We start from the raw sequence: 21,971 nt of genomic DNA, 5'->3' as shown, positions 1-21,971 counted from the left end.
GGTCTACAGGTATGAAGAATCAAAGGGGTATTCAGGGTACTTCAGGGATTTTAGTTTCAAGTTTTCACTCATTCACTGGATGAGTGAAAACTGTTAAGATAGGTGGAGGTCCAACCACCGGGACCCCTACCAATCCCGAGAACAGGGGACCCTTGTTCACAAGATCAGTGGGAGTTTCGATTCCAGATTCCTCCTAACTTCCGGGTGGCTTCTTCCACCCTCAGTGACGTCATTGATTGGAGCGCCAATTGCGCTTGCATGGCCACTGCTCCATTAATTTTGATGGAGCTGATAGCCATCTCTAGCAGTTCCATTGAAAATGAAGACAGCAGCACTGCACTTGTTCGACTGGCACTCGATTTGGTCTCCTCCTCACTGTGGGGGCCACATCCCTTTGTCGATCTTGGGATCGACAAAGGGATAACGTTTCACAACCAGAATACCCCTTTAACCCTATGCACTGACCCAAACCACCAGGGATACTGCTATTAACCCCTTTTCTGCCCTAGACCACCAGCATCCTGCCAGTAACCCCTTCTCTGCTGTAGAATACTAGAGACACAGACAATAACCCATTCACTGCTCTAGATCCCATGGGTTACAGACATTAACCTCTTTTCTGCCCTAAACCCCAGGAATGTTACCATAATTCTATTAACTACTTTCTGGAATACCCCTTTAAAAACTAAATGAGAACACTGTGACATAGAAAATTGCTTTTATTGGTTACAACGGACATAACAGCTCAATAATAGTCAGGAATGTTACAGTAAAAGGTCTGAATTGATGAATAGATAGTTTAATAATCATCATTATCAGCAGAAACTAAAGAAAGAAGTCAGCAAGGTCAATTTCTCCATGTGACACCGAAATACCATGATAAGAAGTCAAGCTGTTGTATACGTGCCTTTGGTAACATAAGATACAGCTCAAATGCCATAATGAATGGGTGCACGGTAACCTTTTCAATTATTGATGCAGTGAAAGGCTACAGTCAAATGAAGTCTATTCTGTACCCGAGGGACCAGCATTTCACTTTACAGAGTGCATGCTAGTCGGTCCGGAGAGCCTTGCCGCATTGTCATTGCTGGTAATACACAATGTTTTGAATATTTCATTGTTAATATACTGTACAATTATTCAATTACAGGGCAGAATTTTATCTTCACTTCTAGCCAAACTAATACATTGACTGGATCAGTCAACAAAGATCTAACATCTACGGCCACCTTCAAGATGGGGCTGATAACTAACAGGCATACAAAGGGAAGGACTTCGATCAGAAACTAATTTTCAAGGACTCTTTATGCACACACCATTGGAAAGAAGGTGTAAAACTAACGCATGGCAGTCACATCACATACCATTACAGGTCAATGGAAGGGGGCCTTTATCACAAGTTATTGTCTTCTCCAAACTAAATGGGTCATTCTGTATAGGCCCCTGTAGCTGTAGAATGTCCATTATGCATCCTTTATCTAAAAATATACTATCCCTGGCAAAAATATATTTAATATAAAATATTGCTTGACCCCGAAATAGTAAATTAGACACAAATATAGTGGAAAATAATCAACATTCATAGCCTAAAACCCAGTGAACACCCCCATTACTTCTATATGAAACACCCGTGTTGGTAGAAGTTGTGCAAAACCTATTGCACCTTTTTTTGCATGTGCCGAGGTCTAGGAGTGGTAAGGGACAGGTTCTAGATGTCTGTTAGGCTAAAGTTTGACGGCTGAAGAGGTCAAGTGTGACAGAACTCAAGAAGACTGGGATACTGTTCTGGTGATGGAGGTGAAGATCAATGAAGTCCGTCAAGGTCCTTGAGAAGTTTGTTTCCAGCAGTTGTAACTTCACTCCGGACGGACTTGTTGACTGTGAAATAATAAAGAAAAGGTTAAAATGACTTCCGTTATCAATTTACATCATATATTAGTGGTGTGCATAATATATAGCCACATGTAATTGTAATCATAGTAAAAACCCTATTAGGGCCACCTTCGTCATGTCATCACAAGGTAACATTCAGGGACATGGGAATGGGGTAGCAAGACCTGGGCCCCCATCACTTGTACAGTAAGAGGGCAGCATTGGCCACCTCCCATAGTAGCTGCATGGTCTACCTTGACTTTGATAAAACTGATAAAGATTTTGCTACTGGGAGCAAAACATGCTATTTACATTAAATCGAGTGCTCTAAATCTGAAGTCAAAATAGGTGTAGGACGTCTAGATCTTAAGTTATAGGCCAACTACAGGTTGGCGACATCTTGGTAGATTAGCCACGTACTGATGCATGGCAACATAACTGCTGCACCATTACCTGCTGACACATTCAGATCCAAATTGTGCATGCTTGATCTCACCGCTTGGAATGCATTTATGCTAGTTGTGCAAAACTTTCTTGTCAACCATTGGGATGACAACCATGTCGAACTTGTAAGCAACATGTTAGCAGCGTATCTGCAACTCGGCTGCCGTATGACACTCAAAATTCATTTCTTACATTCTCATCTGGATTTTTTGGGTCATATGAGTGATGAACATGGGGAAAGATTCCACCAGGATATTGCCACCATGGAAAATAATATATCAGGGCCACTTCAATACCAACATGATGGGCGATCACTGCTGATTTCTGCAGCGGTTAACAACAGACACATGCGCCAAAGCAAGTGCCTAAAGCACTTCTGTACAGTGTATGTGCATTGTGTAAGGACTTTAACAAACGTGTAAATAAAAAGTTCATTTATGTGAAGAAGTTTTTGTAATCTCTCAGGTTTGAAGTACAATAGAGTTCTGTACAGTGGCTGGATAACTAACCTAAAATCAGTTTCTCATATCAGTATGAATAGCCAATGATACAGTGTATAACTTTAGAACCCAATGTCCTAGGCAAAGTCAGAGTACAGATTTGGACTCTACAGACTCGGTTTAGTAGGAAATACTCCAAGTAGCAGACAAATGTTTTTTCCTGGGATCCAGTGTAATAGTACATACAAGATGAATCAAATCCTCCCAAATCTTTTAAATGGGAGATCCAGTTGAGTAAAGTCTTCTAAGACCTGCAAGGTGTTGCTCAACAAGGCTATTTTTGTGTGAGACCAAAAGCCTTTTACTTTTTCAACATCAAGAGGGTGCAGGGTTAGATAAAGCATTATAGTTTGGGTGAAGTGTCAGTCAGGGGATTAGAAGTACACTGGAGTCAAAATTGTCATGAAGTGTGTCATTTGACCGACAGTATTTTGGCTCTAATCAATGTCTAATAGGGATCAAAGCGGGGAAGAACATACAGGTATATCAAAAGATATATTCCGGCCTTGGGGAGGCTGGTTAGTAGGTTGAATTGCACCCTATAGTTTGGCAGTATTAGGGCATCTTTAAAGAGGCTGTCCAGGTGTAATTTACTGATGGCCTATCTGTAGTATGAATCATCAATAGTGGATCTGTGGGGGTCTGCTGTCTGGGACCCCTGTCAATCAACTATTCTCTTTGGCCGATTTCTGCAGGAAGCAGGCAGCTCTGTTCCCACTGCAGCGGCTAGGCTTGGTATTGCAGGCAAAATTCCCATTGAAGTAAAAAGCCTGTAATACCATTGTAGTTGAAACGGGGCTGTATGCTTCATGTAGAAATGTAGAAATTGGCTTAGTGCATTAGACTAGTGAACAGCTGATTATCGAGGGTCCTGGGAGGCAGATGCCTGCTGATCTAATATTAATGACTTATCCTATGGGTGGGCCATCAATACTTTACAACCCCTTTAAGAGGAGCCAATGACGATCCAAGAAAACTTTCATTATGATTTTCTTTAGTGGAGATAGAAAAAGAGAATAAGTCTCCCACCATTTCTCAGCTCATGTAGAAGTTTGAGGGATGCCATATAACTGCTGGAAACTTCGTAACCTTCCTTTTATTAGATGTCACCCTGACGTATTACACTATTCAGGGAGAGGAAAGTCAATCACAACACATTTTTTGCCTCCTCTGTTTTTTTTCTCTTTTTTGAGCAAGGTCATAGATGAATACAACAAAACAATACAGGAAGATCTTACATGGGAGACAAAAGAAATGCTGGTGTGCAACATAACTGCTTTGTGAGAGGAAGACAATTAGCATAGAAATGGCATCTCATGAAGATCAAAGAGGAGACAGGAAGCGAATGCTCTGGAAGATAAAGGAGCATCCACACTGTAGGAATCTAACCTGCCGTAGTAATGAGCTTCATACCTTAAGCAACACCGTAAAACTCTGAAATTCCAATGATCCTGAGTATAATAGTACAGAACAAGCAATATCTTACTACTGCCGAACAACAACGTGAAAACAGGCTTTTTGAGGAACTTTCAAGGGGAACCAGGAATCGGAACAGTTTTTGCGAGACTATAAGACTGATAGCCTATCATTAGGATAGGTCATCAATGATTAAGTGCTGGAGTTCTGACCTCTGAGACCACTGGTGATCTGCACAATAATGGGAGAATAGTGCTCACAAGAACGCAGCGTCCTCTTCAATGTTTACATAGACACAACGCCACCAGTGGCTGCCCCTAGTACTGTAGTCTAAAGGCCCACCTCGACACAATGATTTTCGCTCAAAATCAGCTCAAAAGCCATCTTTTGAGCGATAATCGTTGTGTCTAAATGCGCTGCCATCATGCACTATTCGTTCATCGATGATTTCTAGCTAGCTATCATCAGCGCCTCACGCTGATTTTCTCAGCAGGCGGTGCTGATGGCATTTTTTCAGCTGGTGTCCCGCTGGCAGTTCTCAGCGGGACACCAGCTGAAAGGTCCAAGAACAATGCAGCTGTTTGCATATAAAACAGCTGCATTGTTTTCAGAGCTATCATGGCTGTATCGTGCTCCGCCTGCATAAACTCTTAAGTAGCTAATTAGCTACTTAGAGTTATGCAAAGATGATCGCTCAAAACTGTCACTTAAACTGTCATTTGAGTGATTATCTTTCAGTGTAAATGGGCCTTAAGAATAATAAGTAACCAGAACTGGATATGCAGCACAACCTTCCATAGAACTAGAGGATGAGAGAGTAAAACCAACTTCTCATTTAATAATATTTCAGCAACCAGCAAAAAAAAAAAAATTGTTTTGTAGCACCACCTCCTTTACTCATTTGCCCCCCTCCTTTTAGGTTCCTCTGGCTACGACTAAACCCTATCGTGGTTTCTAACTGTGCCTATCAGCCAAACTGATGAAGGGGTCTTACGCCCTGAAACGTGGTTTTATTGCTGGTTGTTGAAATAATAAAAGAAGATGGATTTTACTCTCTCTCGTCCTCTTGTTCTTTGGAAGGTTGTGTCATGTAACCAGTTTTTGTTGCTTATGATTCTTACTTTAGTTCACACCCATGTCATGGAGTGGCTATCTGGTTGGCAGCACCTCCACATACTGTCTTGAATTATTTTCATTCTACGGCCTCTGACAAATATTTGGGCCCACCTGCATTATGGGTTTGCTCCATTAGTTTTTCTTCTTTACCTAGTGCTGCAATTTGGCCTCTTCACTCTACTGATCGACTGAGGTCTTGGAGATTTTACAGATACGTCATGAGTGTTATAGTCTGGAAAGCCACATTACCGTCATCTAGACAAAGTCCTAAAGGGCTAGTATGAGGTTGCAGAATCATAGCTACTCTTGTTGATGGCAAGGGTCTATGGAGGGAATTCATAAATATATTTATGCCAAAATTCTAGCATAGAAAAGTCACACATTTTTGCATAAATCCAACTTATGCAAAATCTGCAAAATACCCTTGACACACTTTAAAAAATGGGCAGGGGTATAAAATTTATTATGCTTTACGCCAAAAACTGGCTTAAATTTTATCAGAAACCTACGGCAGGTTTCATCTGTCATAGAGTTCAGTAAGTCACAATACGACACACGGCTCATGTACAAGAGTGGCGCCATTCCTGGAAAAAAGTATCAGCACTTCAGGAAGCAGTTTAATGAGCAAGTGCCCTTTATTAGGACATCTAATGTAAAGGAGAACGATCCAGTCTATAAAGCATTACCCTTCCCCCTTGATCTGACCCCACATATCTTTATAATGGTGGCACTAAGACTAGAACTACCAAGGTTCTCGTTTTTAAATTTCCATTCCTATAATACTTCGCATAAAGAACAGACATTTGTGCTTAGGAGAGAGAAATGGAAAAAGATGGCACGGCCGCCGTCCTCGCAAGTATAAATCAGAAATTATCACCTTAAGTAATTACATGGTGCGGAAAAGTGGTTTAATTACATCAGAATCAGTAATTCCAGGTACTGCAGGTCCTGGAATTACTCTGCTCGCGACGCTGAAGACAAACTTCCAAGAAGAAACCTCGGGTGTCGTGAGATTTGTGTTCGATTAATGCCAACTCCTCCTCCCTAAACCTGTAATTTTTTTTCTTCTGCCTTAACATTGCTCACTTTTTGCCTTTAGCGGTGACTGTGCTGTAAACCAATCTGCAATCATCGGCACGTAGCAGCTGCAGACAACTATAGGAACAATTATTGAATTATTTATGACGGGTTATTACACCAGTCTCTTTCCAAAGCTTTAACATTTTTAATCACTTCAGAACCTAAAAAAATGTAAGTGTTTAATCAGCGGGAAGGAACAAGCATAGATTTTTATATAAAGACAACTAAGCTGTAAAGCCGCACATCGCAAGGACTGGTGCAATAAGTAACTGAGGTCTAGGCTCATTGTAGGAAGCCATTTTGGGGGTCTGAGATAACATTTACAACAGCCGGGGGGGAAACACAGGAAGCTACTGCTCCAAGTTTTTGGATCCTCCATAGTTGATTGTGCATAAACAGATCCCTTAGTGATCCCATATGACAGACCTTGGAACAGAGGGTTGCTAACCTTGCATTGGAGACTGTATAATTGTAATTCCTCGAAGAAAAATCCACAACACACAAGATGATCTTGATGCAATTAATGATTTAATTTATTGGCACAGATGAATGAGTCCAAGTTATTCGTTGAATTCATGGGTTCGGATAGTTACATGCGCTGTCATGCACATTTCAGTCAAAGGACCTTTTACAACACAATGGCTGTTGTCTGTAGAGGAGGGAGTTAGACAGCTGTTGGACTCCGATCTTACTGAACAGACTTACTAAGCCCAGCATTTCCTGCGCCGAGCTTAATAAAACGTCCTGCGCGCGCCTCTTTATGTTTAAGGCTGGTTTTTAACTAGTGTACATTTTTTAGTTTAATTTACAACAGTTTTTGGTGTAAATTATACATATGTGTTGCTCCGAGGTGGTCACGCCCGCTCCTGACAAACCCCACACTTTTTGATAAAAGTGTAAGGGTCGGTGCAAAAAGAAGAACACACATTTGCATAAAAATGTGCAACTTTTTAATGCCAGAAACTAGCATAAAAAATGTATAAAGGTGCCGCATTGTGCTGAAAAAGTTCTTTGATCGAAACATCCACATTAGTGGATGAGCAGACTTTTTAACAGCTAAAGTTTAAAGGGGTTCTGACACGAATCAGATTTTTATGCTTTAGCAGCCATTGTTCCCTGGTCTGCCTAATGGACACAAGGAACCCACGATCAATGGCTGGTAAAGCCCTCCGGGAATCCGCGCATGCACAGTGGAGAGGTGCCCTCTGACAGCACCCAGGACGGGCCACGTCTCCACTGCGCACGCGCAGAACTCTGACTTCAGCCAGGACGGACGGGCCGCCCACAGAAAGCACTGCTTGTGACGCACTTGCTGTGGGCGGCCTGTCTGTTCACTTCGGAAGTGGCTGACGGACGGAGCAGAGCAGGAAGCGGTCATTTTGACCGCTCCTGCTCTGCTTCTAGAAGCCACTGAAGAAGATGCCTGATGGAGGGGACATGCCTTGCGATCGGTCCTGGCCAGGCAAGGTGAGTAAAAATGTATTTTTTCGGATCAGAACCCCTTTAACAGAGTCGCTGAACTTTTGCAAAAAGTTTAGTTCAGTCTGAATTTCAAACTGAACCGGAAATTCTAATTAAAACTCCTAAAACCGATGTATAACTGGGGTATAACACTGTCTAACTGCCTTAAAACCCTGTTTAACCCTTAGGGTATTATACAGGGGCTTTAATGGCTTTTAGACAGGCATACACCAGTATTCTGTGTTAATGTTGAGTGAACCGAACCAGTAGAATCCTTTTTCAGATAGAACTTTGCTAAGCGCTTGGCTTGGGTTTGTGCTGAACCGAGCTTTTAGAAAAGTTCAACCAGAAACAGGGTTCTACTGGTTTGATTCGCTCAACAGTAGTCCACATATTAACATCTGGCTGTTATCAGTGGATTCAACTAATGCCTTGGACAATCATATTTGTCAAATGATATCATTAATTGCATCAAGAATATCTTGTGTGCTGTGGATTTTCCTTCTACATGTTTGTTGGGCTGTTTCCAGGCTTTTCATTAACACCTTAAACAGAGTGCTGGAGCAATTATTGAGAGGCTAACTGTCATTCCTTACCATTAGTGTGTTTAGCATTTTTCACTGTTACTGTACCTTTAAGGGTCTTGGTTGCAAGTATATAGAAAAATATGCAGGTTCTCATGTGAAATGTAGTAAGGGGTTGCAATGCTATAAAAACACATCTAGAATTTATTCAGCCTGGCAGAAGCTTGATGTATTAATTTCCAAGGGCTGCCTTGGGCACGTGCCAAAGACCAAGTGTACCAGCCTCATATAAGGTGCTAACGCAAAAGGGAACTGTAGGGAATGGACGGGCGAAGGAACCAGTCCAGTCAGATGACAAGCCACTCTACCGAGAGTCTGCCCTTTAAGTGTGGAAGCCTGGTGCCGGACCACTAGTGCACTATGATATTGACATCGGAGTTTGTACTATCTACTTGCCAAATCCAGATTCAAGTTTTATTGCAAGTTGTTAAAGACTCGTGCTGTGGTCACGACCCTTGACTACACCTCTCCACCAGCCGATGATTCAGAACCACGGCTCCGGTGACTTATCAGCAGAATGCTGCACACATCTACCTGTTCAAGGTAAGCTCCCAGATGGAAGAAGGCCCCTCCATGATACCTCCTGAGCCAGGCGTAGCCCTTGTCTCTTATAACACCATCATTATTATTACTGCATTATATTTGTGATGGATCTTCCAAGACAAATATGAACAAGAACCATCATAACGATGATGTCCATCTGACATATATGATAACCATCATACATAGCAACAGTTTCACCCTCAAAAAAGTACAATGAAACCTCTATGAAATAGCACTACAAACTGCAGAAAAACAACGGTCGTCTAGATAAGGGGCAGAGACCAGAAAATGAAAATCCTAGATACTGCGCTCCGCATTTAGATAGTCAATAACTGTGTAAGGCTCGTTTACACGCAAAGACAATCTTTCAAATGATTGAAAGATTGACAGTTCTAGAAATCATTTTGCATAAAGTACTAATGTGGACTAATGCCCATTAGCACTTCAGCTTCATTTCCATGTAAGTGAGCCTCCAGGCAGCTGTTTGCAAATCCCAGCATGTGGTCTGGACTTTGCACTCAGCTGCATTGTCTTCACATGGGCTGCCATGAGCTGTCAGCTAAATACAATGTAATCAGCTGCACCTGTTGAGAACACAGTGTGCAGTCCATACTATCTCTGGCTGAATGATGGATTTTATGCTCACCTAAAAATCATCGTTCAGCCAAAGAGTAAAAGATGGAGGCATTTATACACAACGATTATCACTCAAAAGCCATCGTTTAAACGAATTTTGAGCGATAATCGTTGCGTGTAAATGAGGCTTTAGAAGAACAGTGCAATGATCATTAATCTATTATTGACAATTTGTCAGACAATACGCATGGCAGAGAATGAAGTATTGGCTGACCCGATCCAATTTAACAAAAATCGTCCTGAATTTACCTGCCAGACAACTACAATAAGTAACACTAATCTGCAGCCAGTGGCTCGCAAACCCCAGCTTAGTGGCTCTCCATAGAATCCCTAAGTTATGTCTGAACGCACTGATTAAAATGCAGCATCCATACTGGCAATATTCAAACATATCCGACCCCCTGAACAGTGATAAAGTGGATGTTAGAATTCCAGTAAATATTAACAAATTGGTTTCTTAGGTCTCCATGTTTCAATGTGTTTCTTTTATTTTTTTTTCTAAGATAAACGAGGCTCCTGGTCACCACTGGAAGTTGAATGTGGCTCACATGGTACAAAAAGTTGGAGACCTCTCAGCTAGTATATTTATGAATGACTCAATAATAGGGATGAGCAAGTATACTCGCTAAAGCACTACTCGCTCGAGTAATGTGCTTTAGCCGAGTATCTCCCTGCTCGTCCCTGAAGATTCGGGGGGCCGTCGCGGGGAGCTGCAGGGGAGAGCGGGGAGGAACGGAGGGGAGATCTCTCTCTCTCCCGCCCGCTCTCCCCTGCTCCCCGCCGCAACGCACCTGTCAGCTGCGGCAGCTCCCGAATCTTCAGGGACGAGCGGGGAGGTACTCGGCTAAAGCACATTACTCGAGCGAGTAGTGCTTTAACGAGTATACTCGCTCATCCCTTCTCAATAACAAATGTTGACTGCATCATCCATATAAAATTAAAAAACAAACGTTATATCCCTCATGACACGAAGCAAAAGGTGAAGGACCAGAGAAGATCGAGTCGTATCATCTTGCTGCTAATTAATTTTAAAACGTCCTAAAGTTCATTAGATACCAGTAAACTCCTTTACTTTAGACATAAGGAGTGGCAGCGATAATAAAGGCCTGTTCACATCATGTTTCAGGTTCCGTCCGAGTGTTCTGTTCCAGAAAACTGGACTGGGATGGAACCCCTGGAAGAAGCCATCTCTGCCATTGTAGAAAGCTGCTGAAATGGAAACCAATCGATTTCTGTGCAGGAAAAAAATAATGGTGGCCCACCATGCTATTCTTTCCGGTGCCTGCCTATTGGGCTTAGATTCAGCAGGTTTCTTAGATGCAGAGATAACTTCTATCCTGATCCCATTTGTAAGATTTTAGACATAACCCAGGAAGGAACCCCTGGACAGAACCTGAAATGTGATGTGAGCACACCATAATGAATAATGGACAAGGTTGAAGCCACTTTCAAAAAGTAATTTGTAAGTTGATTGGTTGATAACACTCATAGTTTCCCCGAGCAGCCTTGTATATTTTTCATTCTGGTATTTGTGCACTATGTAGACATCACCTTGTATTACGGTAAATTTTGCCCTTTGATCTTGTTTTAAGTTACTGTTAATGTATCACCATAAGAGTAATTGTGCTCAGAACAAGAGGCACCACAGTTTCAGGCGTTTGGTTGAGAAGTCAATGGGCAGAACATATCTGTTAGATTACGACTGAGGAGCTTATAGTCAACGTACGAATACAAGAAAATTGATAGATGTGGTGGTTCTTTTCTCAACAGGATGGGCAAGATGTGTCAAAATGGGTGCAGTGGAGGCTTACATTTTCCAAACCGTCTTTGAACAATGAGAGACCGTATCAAACTGTCTGCTGTGTGCAATAAAAATGATTTTTACTCTGCATCAGTTTTAATAAATCTTCCCCCAAAATATACATTTTCACTCATCTCAAAAACCTTGACTCTATGGCAGAAGCCCTACTGGATTCCAAAAAATTCACCTTCAGCCAGAAGATATGTTCAGACACAGCACAGTACCTTCGTTAAGAACTTGTGACATCACTGAGGCCAAGAAATGTTGTGTTTCGGCTGACAGTGAACCAATGTATCAAAACTGCTCAAAAAAGAGTAATTCGAAAAAAACTTAGAAACCTAAAAAATTCTAAAATTTCAGTTGATAGTCATTAGAGATGAGCGAGCATACTCGTTAAGGCGATTTACTCGAGAGAGCATCGCCTTTTTCGAGTACCTGCTGGCTCGTCCCTGAAGATGCAGGGGTGAGCGGGGGGTTGAGGAGGGGATCGAGAGGGAAAGAGATCTCTCTCTCTCACTCTCCACGCCGCTGCTCCGCGCAGCCCCCTCAAAATCTTCAGGGACGAGCCAGAAGGTACTCGAAAAAAGGCGATGCTTTCTCGAGTAAATCGCCTTAACGAGTATGCTCGCTCATCTCTAATCGTTATATACTTTTGTATTCAGGCCTTTACATTTTACTAATTATCCTGCTTTCTTACTGCTTTTTTCCATGATAATTTCTAAATGTTAGAATTCCAACTCTTTACCTGACAGTGCAGGAACTACTGAAAAGGAGCCACAGAAAGAAACCTCGTGGAAGGAATAGGTAAGCAGCAGATAATGAAGAGCGAGCTTGTACATTTACATGATGTAAGGTACTTGTTCTGAAGACAGGTGAAATATAATGACATCTCCCATCAAAGCAAGAAACCGAAGCATCACAGCATAATCAAGCATCAGGGACTGATGGGAAACTGTACACCGACTGCTTGAGTACACTCTTCGAAACGTCTTAATTATATGGACTCTACGTGACAACTTCGCACCAGAAAGAATCGGATGATTTACGTTCCGCCATTATAGACACAGTGGATCCTATGTCTGTACGCAAGTTAAATGCATAGGCAAACGAGGTCGATTTTTCATGATGATGATCATCTTCGACGATAATAGGCTTTTAAGTAAAACTTTTATTTCTACATTACCGAACTTATGTTGGACCACGTCACGACCAACATTGCTTCTACTAGGAATCATGGGAGAATTCAGTTTGCTTCAATTTTTGGGATAATTACCGTCATCTCCTCAAGCAGTTTTTACAGTAAATTTTTACCCTTCATACGGGCATATTTGCGCACACAATAGGTGGATGGAACCCATTAATGCATTGCTGTTTCTCACATTTAAATGAATTGCCGATGCCGCCCACAAAATAGGACATGCTGTGGTTTTCCGATCTCCCACTATTACATACATTAACCTACTGTAGATAATGGATTATTACAAAGTGCAAGTTATGTGCATCTCACAATCGCATGTTTTTCTTGCTGGTGTACATGCGGCATAAAACAAATTCTTTCCTGTCCGTAGGGTAGCTCATACATTCTCTCATGTTATTATCACTAAAGGAGTTGCTAAAGATTCTAAAAATATGGCTGACTTTTTTTCTCTTTATACACAGCACCAGTGTTGTTCACAGGCTGTGCTAGGTACTGCAACTTTGTACCATGTAAGTGCATGAAACTCCACTCCATACCAGACATGGGTCATGGACAAGAGTGCTACTGTTTCTGGGAATAAAAAACAAACAAACTAACAGAAACAGCTGCCTGTGTATGGATTCTGGCTTGGTTTTCAAATCTCAGTCATTGTTATAAGGCTTGTTTAAAGAGTCTTACACTGACTTGCAGGAATGCTGCCTTACAATAGGTGGCACTGCAGAGGTATTGTTCCATCGTCCCTATTTGTACATTGAGGTTGACATGGCAATTGGATTTCAACCCAAGTTCCCAAAGTTGCAGGACAGCCAATAAGCCACCGTGCTGCTCCCTACTGATGGACACAGATGCATTATTAACGTGTTTTAGTGTCCCCGACATTGACCCAGTCATCCAATGTTAAAGCTAGATTACATCTCCCGCTATCTTTATGTAGTTCCTATTGAGTGATTCAACCGAAGGCTTCACTTTAGGCTACAATCTATATAATCAATAGAACAAACTAATCCACAGGCACCCAAGTGTGAAATAAAACTCCATCTCCGCACCACACCCCAGGGAAGTCTAAAAAGGCAATTTATTATTAAGCAGTGAGATCCAGAACACCATTAAAATTTTCAGAAACCTTAAGGCGAATATTACACCCAGAGGCGAAAGCTCCTCATACATTTATGAATATTTATTTATCTCTAGGTGTTAAAGAAACATAAGTTGCATTTACTGGAACCATCTATCTGTATTCATAGGAGTACGCAGCGGTAAATTAAATGCATTAGATAACCTAATGTATTATTCAACAGTCGTTAACTAGAGGATGAAAGTGGCACTTCCAAAAGGAGCCCCAATGTATGAAGCTATGAACCCTTCCCATCAGGTGTCAAGAGCTCAGGCTGGTGGAGGTGGGAGTAATGGTGGTGGTGGTGGTGGGGGATGTTTCCTTGGCACACCCTGGGTCCTCTGAAACCTGTGGATGGACTCCATGACATATTGCTATAGTTTTGAATGTCAAAAGAGCCCCAATATATGAAACGATGAACCCTTCCCTTCCCATCAAGTGTCGAGCTCAGGCTGGAGGAGTAATGGTGTGGGGAATGTTTCCTTGGCACACCTTTGGTCCTCTGATACCTACGGATGGACGCCATGACTTATTGCTGTAGTTTTGAAGGCCAGAAGAGCCCCAATATATGAAACGATGAACCCTTCCCATCAAGTGTCAAGAGTTCAGGCTGGTGGAGGTGCAGTAATAGTGTGGGGAAGATTTCCTCGGCAAGGACATCATGACTTATGGCTGTAGTTGTGAAGGCCAAAGGAGGTCCAACGAGCTACTAAATAGGGGTCTTTAACAAAGTGGGCGTTCTGTCTATTTTGGAACGGAGTTCATCACTGCTGCAGAGCTGGATCGATCATTCAACACCACACATGGTAACAATACGAAGTACTATCTGTGGTATTCTATAGTCCTACAGTCTCTCTCTCCAAGGCGTCTATATTTATGATGCACCATGTATCCAGCTCACATCTTTATTCTCCTGGTTTTGAGAACATTTTATATGTTCATATCACAGAGATGAGAGTGGAGCGGTTGTGTCAGTACATGAAGGCAATTTTATGATGCATAATGGGGCTTTGTGCCAGTCTAGTACATGAAAATACCCATGGATTGGACAGCAGGGCAGGAAGCAATCTGATATCGGAAAAGCAGTTTTCGGTTGAGACCCCTACTGAGTGATTTATATTTTCCTTTCTTATTCTGACACGGCAATTCATTTGCTTTACTTTTCAGCTGTAATGGGAGAGGAGCCTATAAAAGCAGCTCAGTTGTGAATTCATTATATGGCCAATGCTGTATGCCAAGCCGTTCATACTGAGCAATCCAAAGTGTTTAGATTTAGAGATCAAAAAAATGTATCCGTACGGGTGTATGCACATGGGCAGCGCGACTCACATTGCACAGGGCACGGACCCGGTGTGCCTTGTAATGGGCAGGAGACCGCACATCCACACCTTCTATTATGTGAGACTCGCATGAAAATAGAACATGCTGCGATATTTCCAGCTCGCCCATGTAACTAGACCGACTGAAAAGAATGGGTTCTACTTTCATGTGAGCTTTGTGCATCTCACAACACACAAGATTTTATCGCCTAAGTGAATGCACCCTATAAGGGTATATTCACATAGGCGAGTTTCACGGATGGTTAAATCCCATAGCGATATGGATGGAATTTGCACCGGATAATAAAATCGCTGCATGCCCTATTTTTGGGCAATTCCTCATAAGGAATCACCTATCACTTCCTATATGATCTGGAGTTTTCCGCATTTCATACATGGCACATTCAACTGTTTCCGTAACTCCACTCCGTTCTTCCCATAGGCAGCCACATCTGGTTACCTTGTTTTGCCGAACATGATTTAGAGGGCACTTTTTCTCCTGAGAGATGGGCACTTTTGGCATGCCATGTGGTCCTGACGGAAGACCCCAGAGGGAAAGGAACAGAACGATTCCCTTGCATTAGAGAAACCGACACCACTTTGGTGTCCGTTTTCAAGGAAAACATAGCAGGCAGCCATACCTACTGATATAATGGTATACAAAAACAAGGGCTGGTGAAAACTTCACTCCCCAGCACCGTGCAGAACAGGCAAAAGCTATATGAAGGAGCATCGTACAGGTGCAGTATAGTGATGAACAGCTACTCACATCTACTATAAAATGGGGGTGTGAGGGGCTACTGAGTATTATGCTTGCACACCGATAAGGCATACAAAGGGTTTCAGCCACAGACAGATACATGTAGTGCAATATGGAGGCATTTTAAAGTCAGACTGTTTACTACGACGATAACAATAAATATGAAGTATTAGTTTTTGGCCAAAATATGCAAGCTCTCAACTCAGTCTAGGCCCTTCGTTGTCTTGCAACTTGCTACACAAACTCTATAAAATAACATTCCAACATTTCTGTTATTCTTGGAGTATAGAAAACGCAGTCAACTGCTTATTCTATACTTCAAATACAAGGGAAGTGTTATCCTTGTAATACCACGTAGCTTATAGCTTGCATGAGCAGGGTCTAGAGTGAGGGACTATCACTAGAATGTCCATATACCCTAATAAGCCTAAGAATAGGTTCGTCTTCAGGTCTCTTTAAAAGGGTTTCCTTCTTCAATGCCTTTAAAGGGGTTTCCTTCTTCAATGCCTTTAAAGGGGGTTCCTTCAATACACACATAGGTGTATTAAAAAACTTCAGGAGCTTTCAGAAGGGTTTTTCAGGAGTGCATCCTTAGAATGGGCCATCAATGTTTGATCGGTGTGGGTTCAACTCTTTGGACCGCCACTGATTAGAGAATCTTTCAATATACTACTTTGCAACTTCCCAGTTAGCGTGGTCTCTAAAGTTGCACATGAGAAAAAAAAAGGTCAGCTGAAATGGAAAATTTTGACCATTTCGGCCAACCATCATTTAACAATTATTCACCATGGCCAAAGGCAAATTGCTGTCTGCCAAAATGGATTTTTTTCACCCGTGATTGCCACTTGGCGCAAACCCACTGTTTAAGTTTCACCTTTATTGGCCATTTTATTGCTGGTAGGAACGATTGTATGAATAATCCCATAAATGATCGATTGACCGCAAAATCTTATGCATGAGTAGCTCTGCACAAGAGTGACCATCAATGATAATAGTCATAGCCGTTCCCATTGACAGACCCATAGCACTATTTTTTATTAGGATGGCCATAGCTGCCTTATTCAGAATGGCATTCCTCCAGCAGGAGTAATGCAAACCTGACATTATATTTCTGGGAGTCTGATAGATCAGTGTGGTTATTGCTACAAGTCATTCCGGCCTATTGGTGGAGTGTTTAGTATAGGAAGACACAGAAAAAACATGGCTTACAATGCAACTACTGTCAATAAGCAATGCAGCCTTGGTAACTGCAATCCCTGTGGGCCTCTCTGTATACCTCCTGCTCACATTACTATGTAAATTATAGGGAGGGGTCTTATTTAACAAAACTATAGTCATTAGAAAGATGATTCTCCTCAGTCAGAGAGCACTAGACTGGCAATCACAAAACTTATTGTCTATTTAATGCCTTTAATCCGATTTAATTGACTCTGAATAGAAGAATCTGATCATCGTACTTTAGTTCGTCACATCTAGATGCATCCCTGTTTGATGAATAAAGGACAAAGATGCAATTGGATGGAAATTATACCTGCATTTAAGTGTTGAGATTGTTCATTTCTTGGGTGAATGCCAGGGCTTTGGAGCTCATTGTGTGGCGAGAATACTTTTGTCTTTGTGAAAAATCTCAATTAAAGGTGAAGTTGGGTTAATTGGTTCAATGAGCATTAGTGAGTCAATAATGCTCCATAAAAGATGGCCTGCCCAGGCTGTGACTTTTTTTTTTGTCTTTCTGTGAAAAAGTCATTGCATGAAATAGTTTAGTAAAGTATATCCTCATACATGAAATTAAAGGGGTTATTCATTTATGGACAACTGCTCACCACATGCCCTGTAGTGAGATGAAACACCAATTTTGGTGGTAGTCAAACAGGAAAACCCAATGAGAAGAGAGGGACAGCTCAATAAGAATATGGTCCAACATAGACAAGCCTCGAAGACACGAAAACTGTCTCTTTCATTGAGATTCTTGGGCAGCACTACTCAACAGAAACGGCTTGGTTCTTACAGTGGATGATAATACGGTATAGGAGTTGTCTGAGTTGCAAGATCTCGGTACAACTCCTTGCCTACGCAGTAATACAAGAAATAGTCATATACTCGCCTGTCCCTGCTCCCAATATGTCCTGCTCCGGTGCAGTCACCCACTCCGGCCTGTGTTCACAGCTGCAGTCCCGCCCACTTTAAGGGACGTCACATGGGCTCCAGCCAATTCCAGAGCTTAGGGATTGATTGCTGATCTCCGTTATTGCAGCAGTCCATGTGATGTCCCGTAAACTGGGTGGGACTGCAGCTGTAAACACAGACCGGAGCGGGGGACTGAGCACCGACACAGGCCACAGTGGGACCCGGGAGAGGCGAGTATATGACTACTCTTATGTTACTGCATGAGGAAGGGGTTGTACTGAGATCCTACAACTCAGACGAGCGAATGTTTTCAGACAAGTTATGTTTTGATGGCATCTACTATTCATTGACAAAATCAGTTTGCCATGTCTGAGATTCACTTCTGATGAATATAAAGGATCAATAAAGCCCTTTGTTCGTAATTTCTTTCATTTTCATGAAATATTAAAACACAAAATGCTGAAGCGTTTACAGGATAGTAATTCTCCAAGGCAAACAGACGTGGACCCGCTTCTGCACATGGCTCCGTGGTTTTTATTAGGTTTCTTGCTTTCGTTATAGTTTTATATTTTGGGTTTTTTATGGGTTTTTTTGCAGGTGATTCAGTGCAGATTTCATTCAGAGGGTGCCATCTGCAGCAACTCTGTGTTTCGGCACCAAAATCCACTGTGGATTCACCACAAATTTTCTGTGGGTTTTACTATTGTAAAAGATCTGCAATGTTCAGAAATGAGCCGTCACCGACACATCGGAAACCTTTTTATGTGTTATAATACTAAAGCCGTTTGTACAAAAAACAAGCAGCTCTAGAAAAATGTTGTCGCTCAGTTGTTTCATTTTTCATCTTAAAAATCCATTGTGGAGTTTCGTGTCAAAATCTGCATGTAACATGCTGTGGATCTGCACCATACACCGCATGTAACATGCTGTGGATCCGCACCATACACCGCATGTAACATGCTGTGGATCCGCACCATACACCGCATGTAACATGCTGTGGATCCGCACCATACACCGCATGTAACATGCTGTGGATCCGCACCATACACCGCATGTAACATGCTGTGGATCCGAACCACATACCGCATGTAACATGCTGTGAATCCGCACCATACACCGCATGTAACATGCTGTGGATCCCCACCATACACCGCATGTAACGTGCTGTGGATCCGCACCATACACCGCATGTAACGTGCTGTGGATCCGCACCATACACCGCATGTAACGTGCTGTGGATCCGCACCATACATCGCATGTAACATGTTGTGGATCCGCACCATACACCGCATGTAACATGTTGTGGATCCGCACCATACACCGCATGTAACATGCTGTGGATCTGCACCATACACCGCATGTAACATGCTGTGGATCCGCACCATACACCGCATGTAACATGCTGTGGATCCGCACCATACACCGCATGTAACATGATGCGTGAGACATTGTGCTCATTGAAATGTATAGAGAACCAAGGGGAGAGAGGACGAGGGTAGGAGAGACTCACAGACACTGTTGGCAGCTCATAGCAAGTCACTGTTTACTACCGTATGTTTTAGCTACAGAGATCACATCTCCACTACTCCCTCTTGCTGTACACTGTCCTATATAATGATTTTATGTCTATGTGTGTTACAGACATTTAAAGACTAGAATCTCTGCAGTTCTCTGTGTACCATTTACAGAACACAGCAGAGCAGGCAGGCTCCTCCAACCAGTCCTGCGAGGTCTGAGAATCAGATTTACAACCCGCAGAAGAGAAAATCAGGAAAATGCAAGATTCAAGATATGTAATGACAAGAAATAGTGCATACAGTTTGTAGCAGCTTATTCTGAAAAATCATCTGAAAATATGGGATTGCTTTACGCATTCCTACAGGGCATAAAGTAAATGCAACTGGTTCACAATACATGAACAACCTTGTTTTTTGTGTTGTATTTGGGGATGGTTTGTATTGTTGTCCTATAAGGGGATTCAGGCCATTATGTTCTTCAGATAACATGGTGTGTATATGAAGCAGACCACAGCCAAGATTAAAGAAGATTAAACCAGGGGAAATGACAGAGGAAACAACAAAATCTGTGAGCATCGAGGAATGAAAAAAACAGATTTGCATAAGATACCAAGGGCAATGATCTTGGGAGGTGAACACTGTAGTGGACTGTCACTGCAGCTGAAAGGAAGGAAGAACACAATAGAGAAATGTTATTTTATATTAAAAAAAATTTGTGAGTCAATGCTGACACCAGAACAAGAGATTTAGATCTAAGTAGAGAACATTGAGCTCTGACACCAATGTTCCTTTTTTACTAAGACTCTGGCATTACAATCTGCAAAGAACTTAATTGGTCTCCCATTGTTACTTAGTTTCTGCATAGAACTGGGAACTCCAAGCTGAAAAGTGCCAGTGACACCTATAGTTCTGCAATGAGGAGATGTGACATTAACAATAATGGTGAACTGGCAAATGAGACTAGTATCATCTTCCACTGGTGAAGAGAACAAAAACGTCATACCTTCAAAAAGTCACATCGCAAAATGAAAATTAAATTGCTGTTCATTCGTCGGGCAATTCACATGAAACCAGATTAAGGAACTCATATAAGTTCTTATTGTAATCAGTATTTGGAGGAACGCAATATAAAAACTTTCTGGAGGAATTTATGTTCATAGTTGCAAGAAAAAGTAAGTGAACCCTTTTTGAATTACGTCGATTTCTTCATTGATTAGTAATAAAATGTGGTCTGAATGTGTTGGTCAATGGCGGTGATTTAGATAATCTAACCAATAACATACAAGCAGTTGTACTGTTCATGTCTTTCATTGTGCACACTGAGTAAACATCTACAGTGCAAGGAGAAAAGGTAAGTGAACCTCTAAAGTGATAACTTTTACAAGAGCTAATTGGCAAAGGGTGCTTCAATTAAGGAGTTGAGATTAAAAGTGTGGGTTTCACAGGTGGTTTGCCATGAAATAAAACTACACAAAGCCTGGTTACTGATAAATATGTTCTACTGAAGAAAAAAGTTATTATGAACCATGCCACAACGTAAGCAACTTTCAGAACTCATGTTATACTTAACACATGCAGCTGGAAAAAGCTACAAAAACATTGCTAAAGACTTGGGTGTATATCAATCCATGGTTAAACAAAATCTACAAATTGGCAAAGCACCTGTAAAACCCACACTTCCATTCCTATTTCCTTAACTGAACCACCCTTTGCAAATTAGCTTCTAGAGAAGTTATTAACACAGAGGGTCACTTACTGTTTTCCCTGTACTGTGGATGTGTGCTGAATAAGAGACATGAATAGTACAACTGTTTGTGTGTAATTAGCATATCAAGAAAAAACACAATTGATAATTATCAATTACATTAGAACATGATCAGACAACACCAATCAAGATGTCACTCACTGACAGTGAGCAGTGGGAACAATTGACAGCGCCAGGAACTGGACCTAAAAAAAGAGCCTGTCTGGGTGAAAGGAAGGGTGTATATAAAAAAAGAAGCAAAAACCTGCAATAGACTCGTGGACGTTGGGGGCACAGCGATGCAGCCAGCTCCACTGATTTATCCCATGACAGGACCTTTTTAAGTCAAATCTGACAGCACACAGACCCCTCAATGCAACCACCCAAAACACCCATGGAGCCAAATTAATATGTGTGTATTAGGGCTCATTCACATAGGCATATGCAATTTTGTTCCTTAAAAGATGCACTGTTTTTGCTGCATGTTACATGCGTTGTTACTGCGTATGTGCGCTTAATGAGCGATTTTGGTCCATGAATACAGACCATAATAGGACATGCTGACATAATGGAGATTGTAAATATTGGTGCTGCCCGGTCTAGTGATGCTGGTCAACCAAAGCTCACGTTAGCAAAGAATGCTGATGTAGAGGGTGGTGAAGAAAAACTAAAGGTTAGAGATGAGCGAACGTACTCGTCCGAGCTTGATATTCGTGCGAATATTAGGGTGTTCGGGATG

General features: G+C 41.8%; 1 protein-coding gene across 1 annotated transcript in view; it reads right to left on the bottom strand.

The window, feature by feature from the left end:
• Positions 1 to 706: 706 nt before the first annotated feature.
• Positions 707 to 21,971, bottom strand: part of MAD1L1 (mitotic arrest deficient 1 like 1) — a 714,648-nt gene continuing 693,383 nt past the window's right edge. The window contains exon 18 of the mRNA XM_066576313.1: positions 707 to 1,878. Coding sequence (XP_066432410.1) covers positions 1,720 to 1,878 — 159 coding nt within the window. The 3' untranslated portion in view covers positions 707 to 1,719. The remainder of the gene's footprint in view (positions 1,879 to 21,971) is intronic.

Source organism: Eleutherodactylus coqui, chromosome 8 (genome assembly GCF_035609145.1).
Source record: "Eleutherodactylus coqui strain aEleCoq1 chromosome 8, aEleCoq1.hap1, whole genome shotgun sequence".
In the NCBI taxonomy this organism is placed as follows: Eukaryota; Metazoa; Chordata; class Amphibia; order Anura; family Eleutherodactylidae; genus Eleutherodactylus; species Eleutherodactylus coqui.
This window is presented reverse-complemented; position numbering and strand designations above follow the sequence as displayed.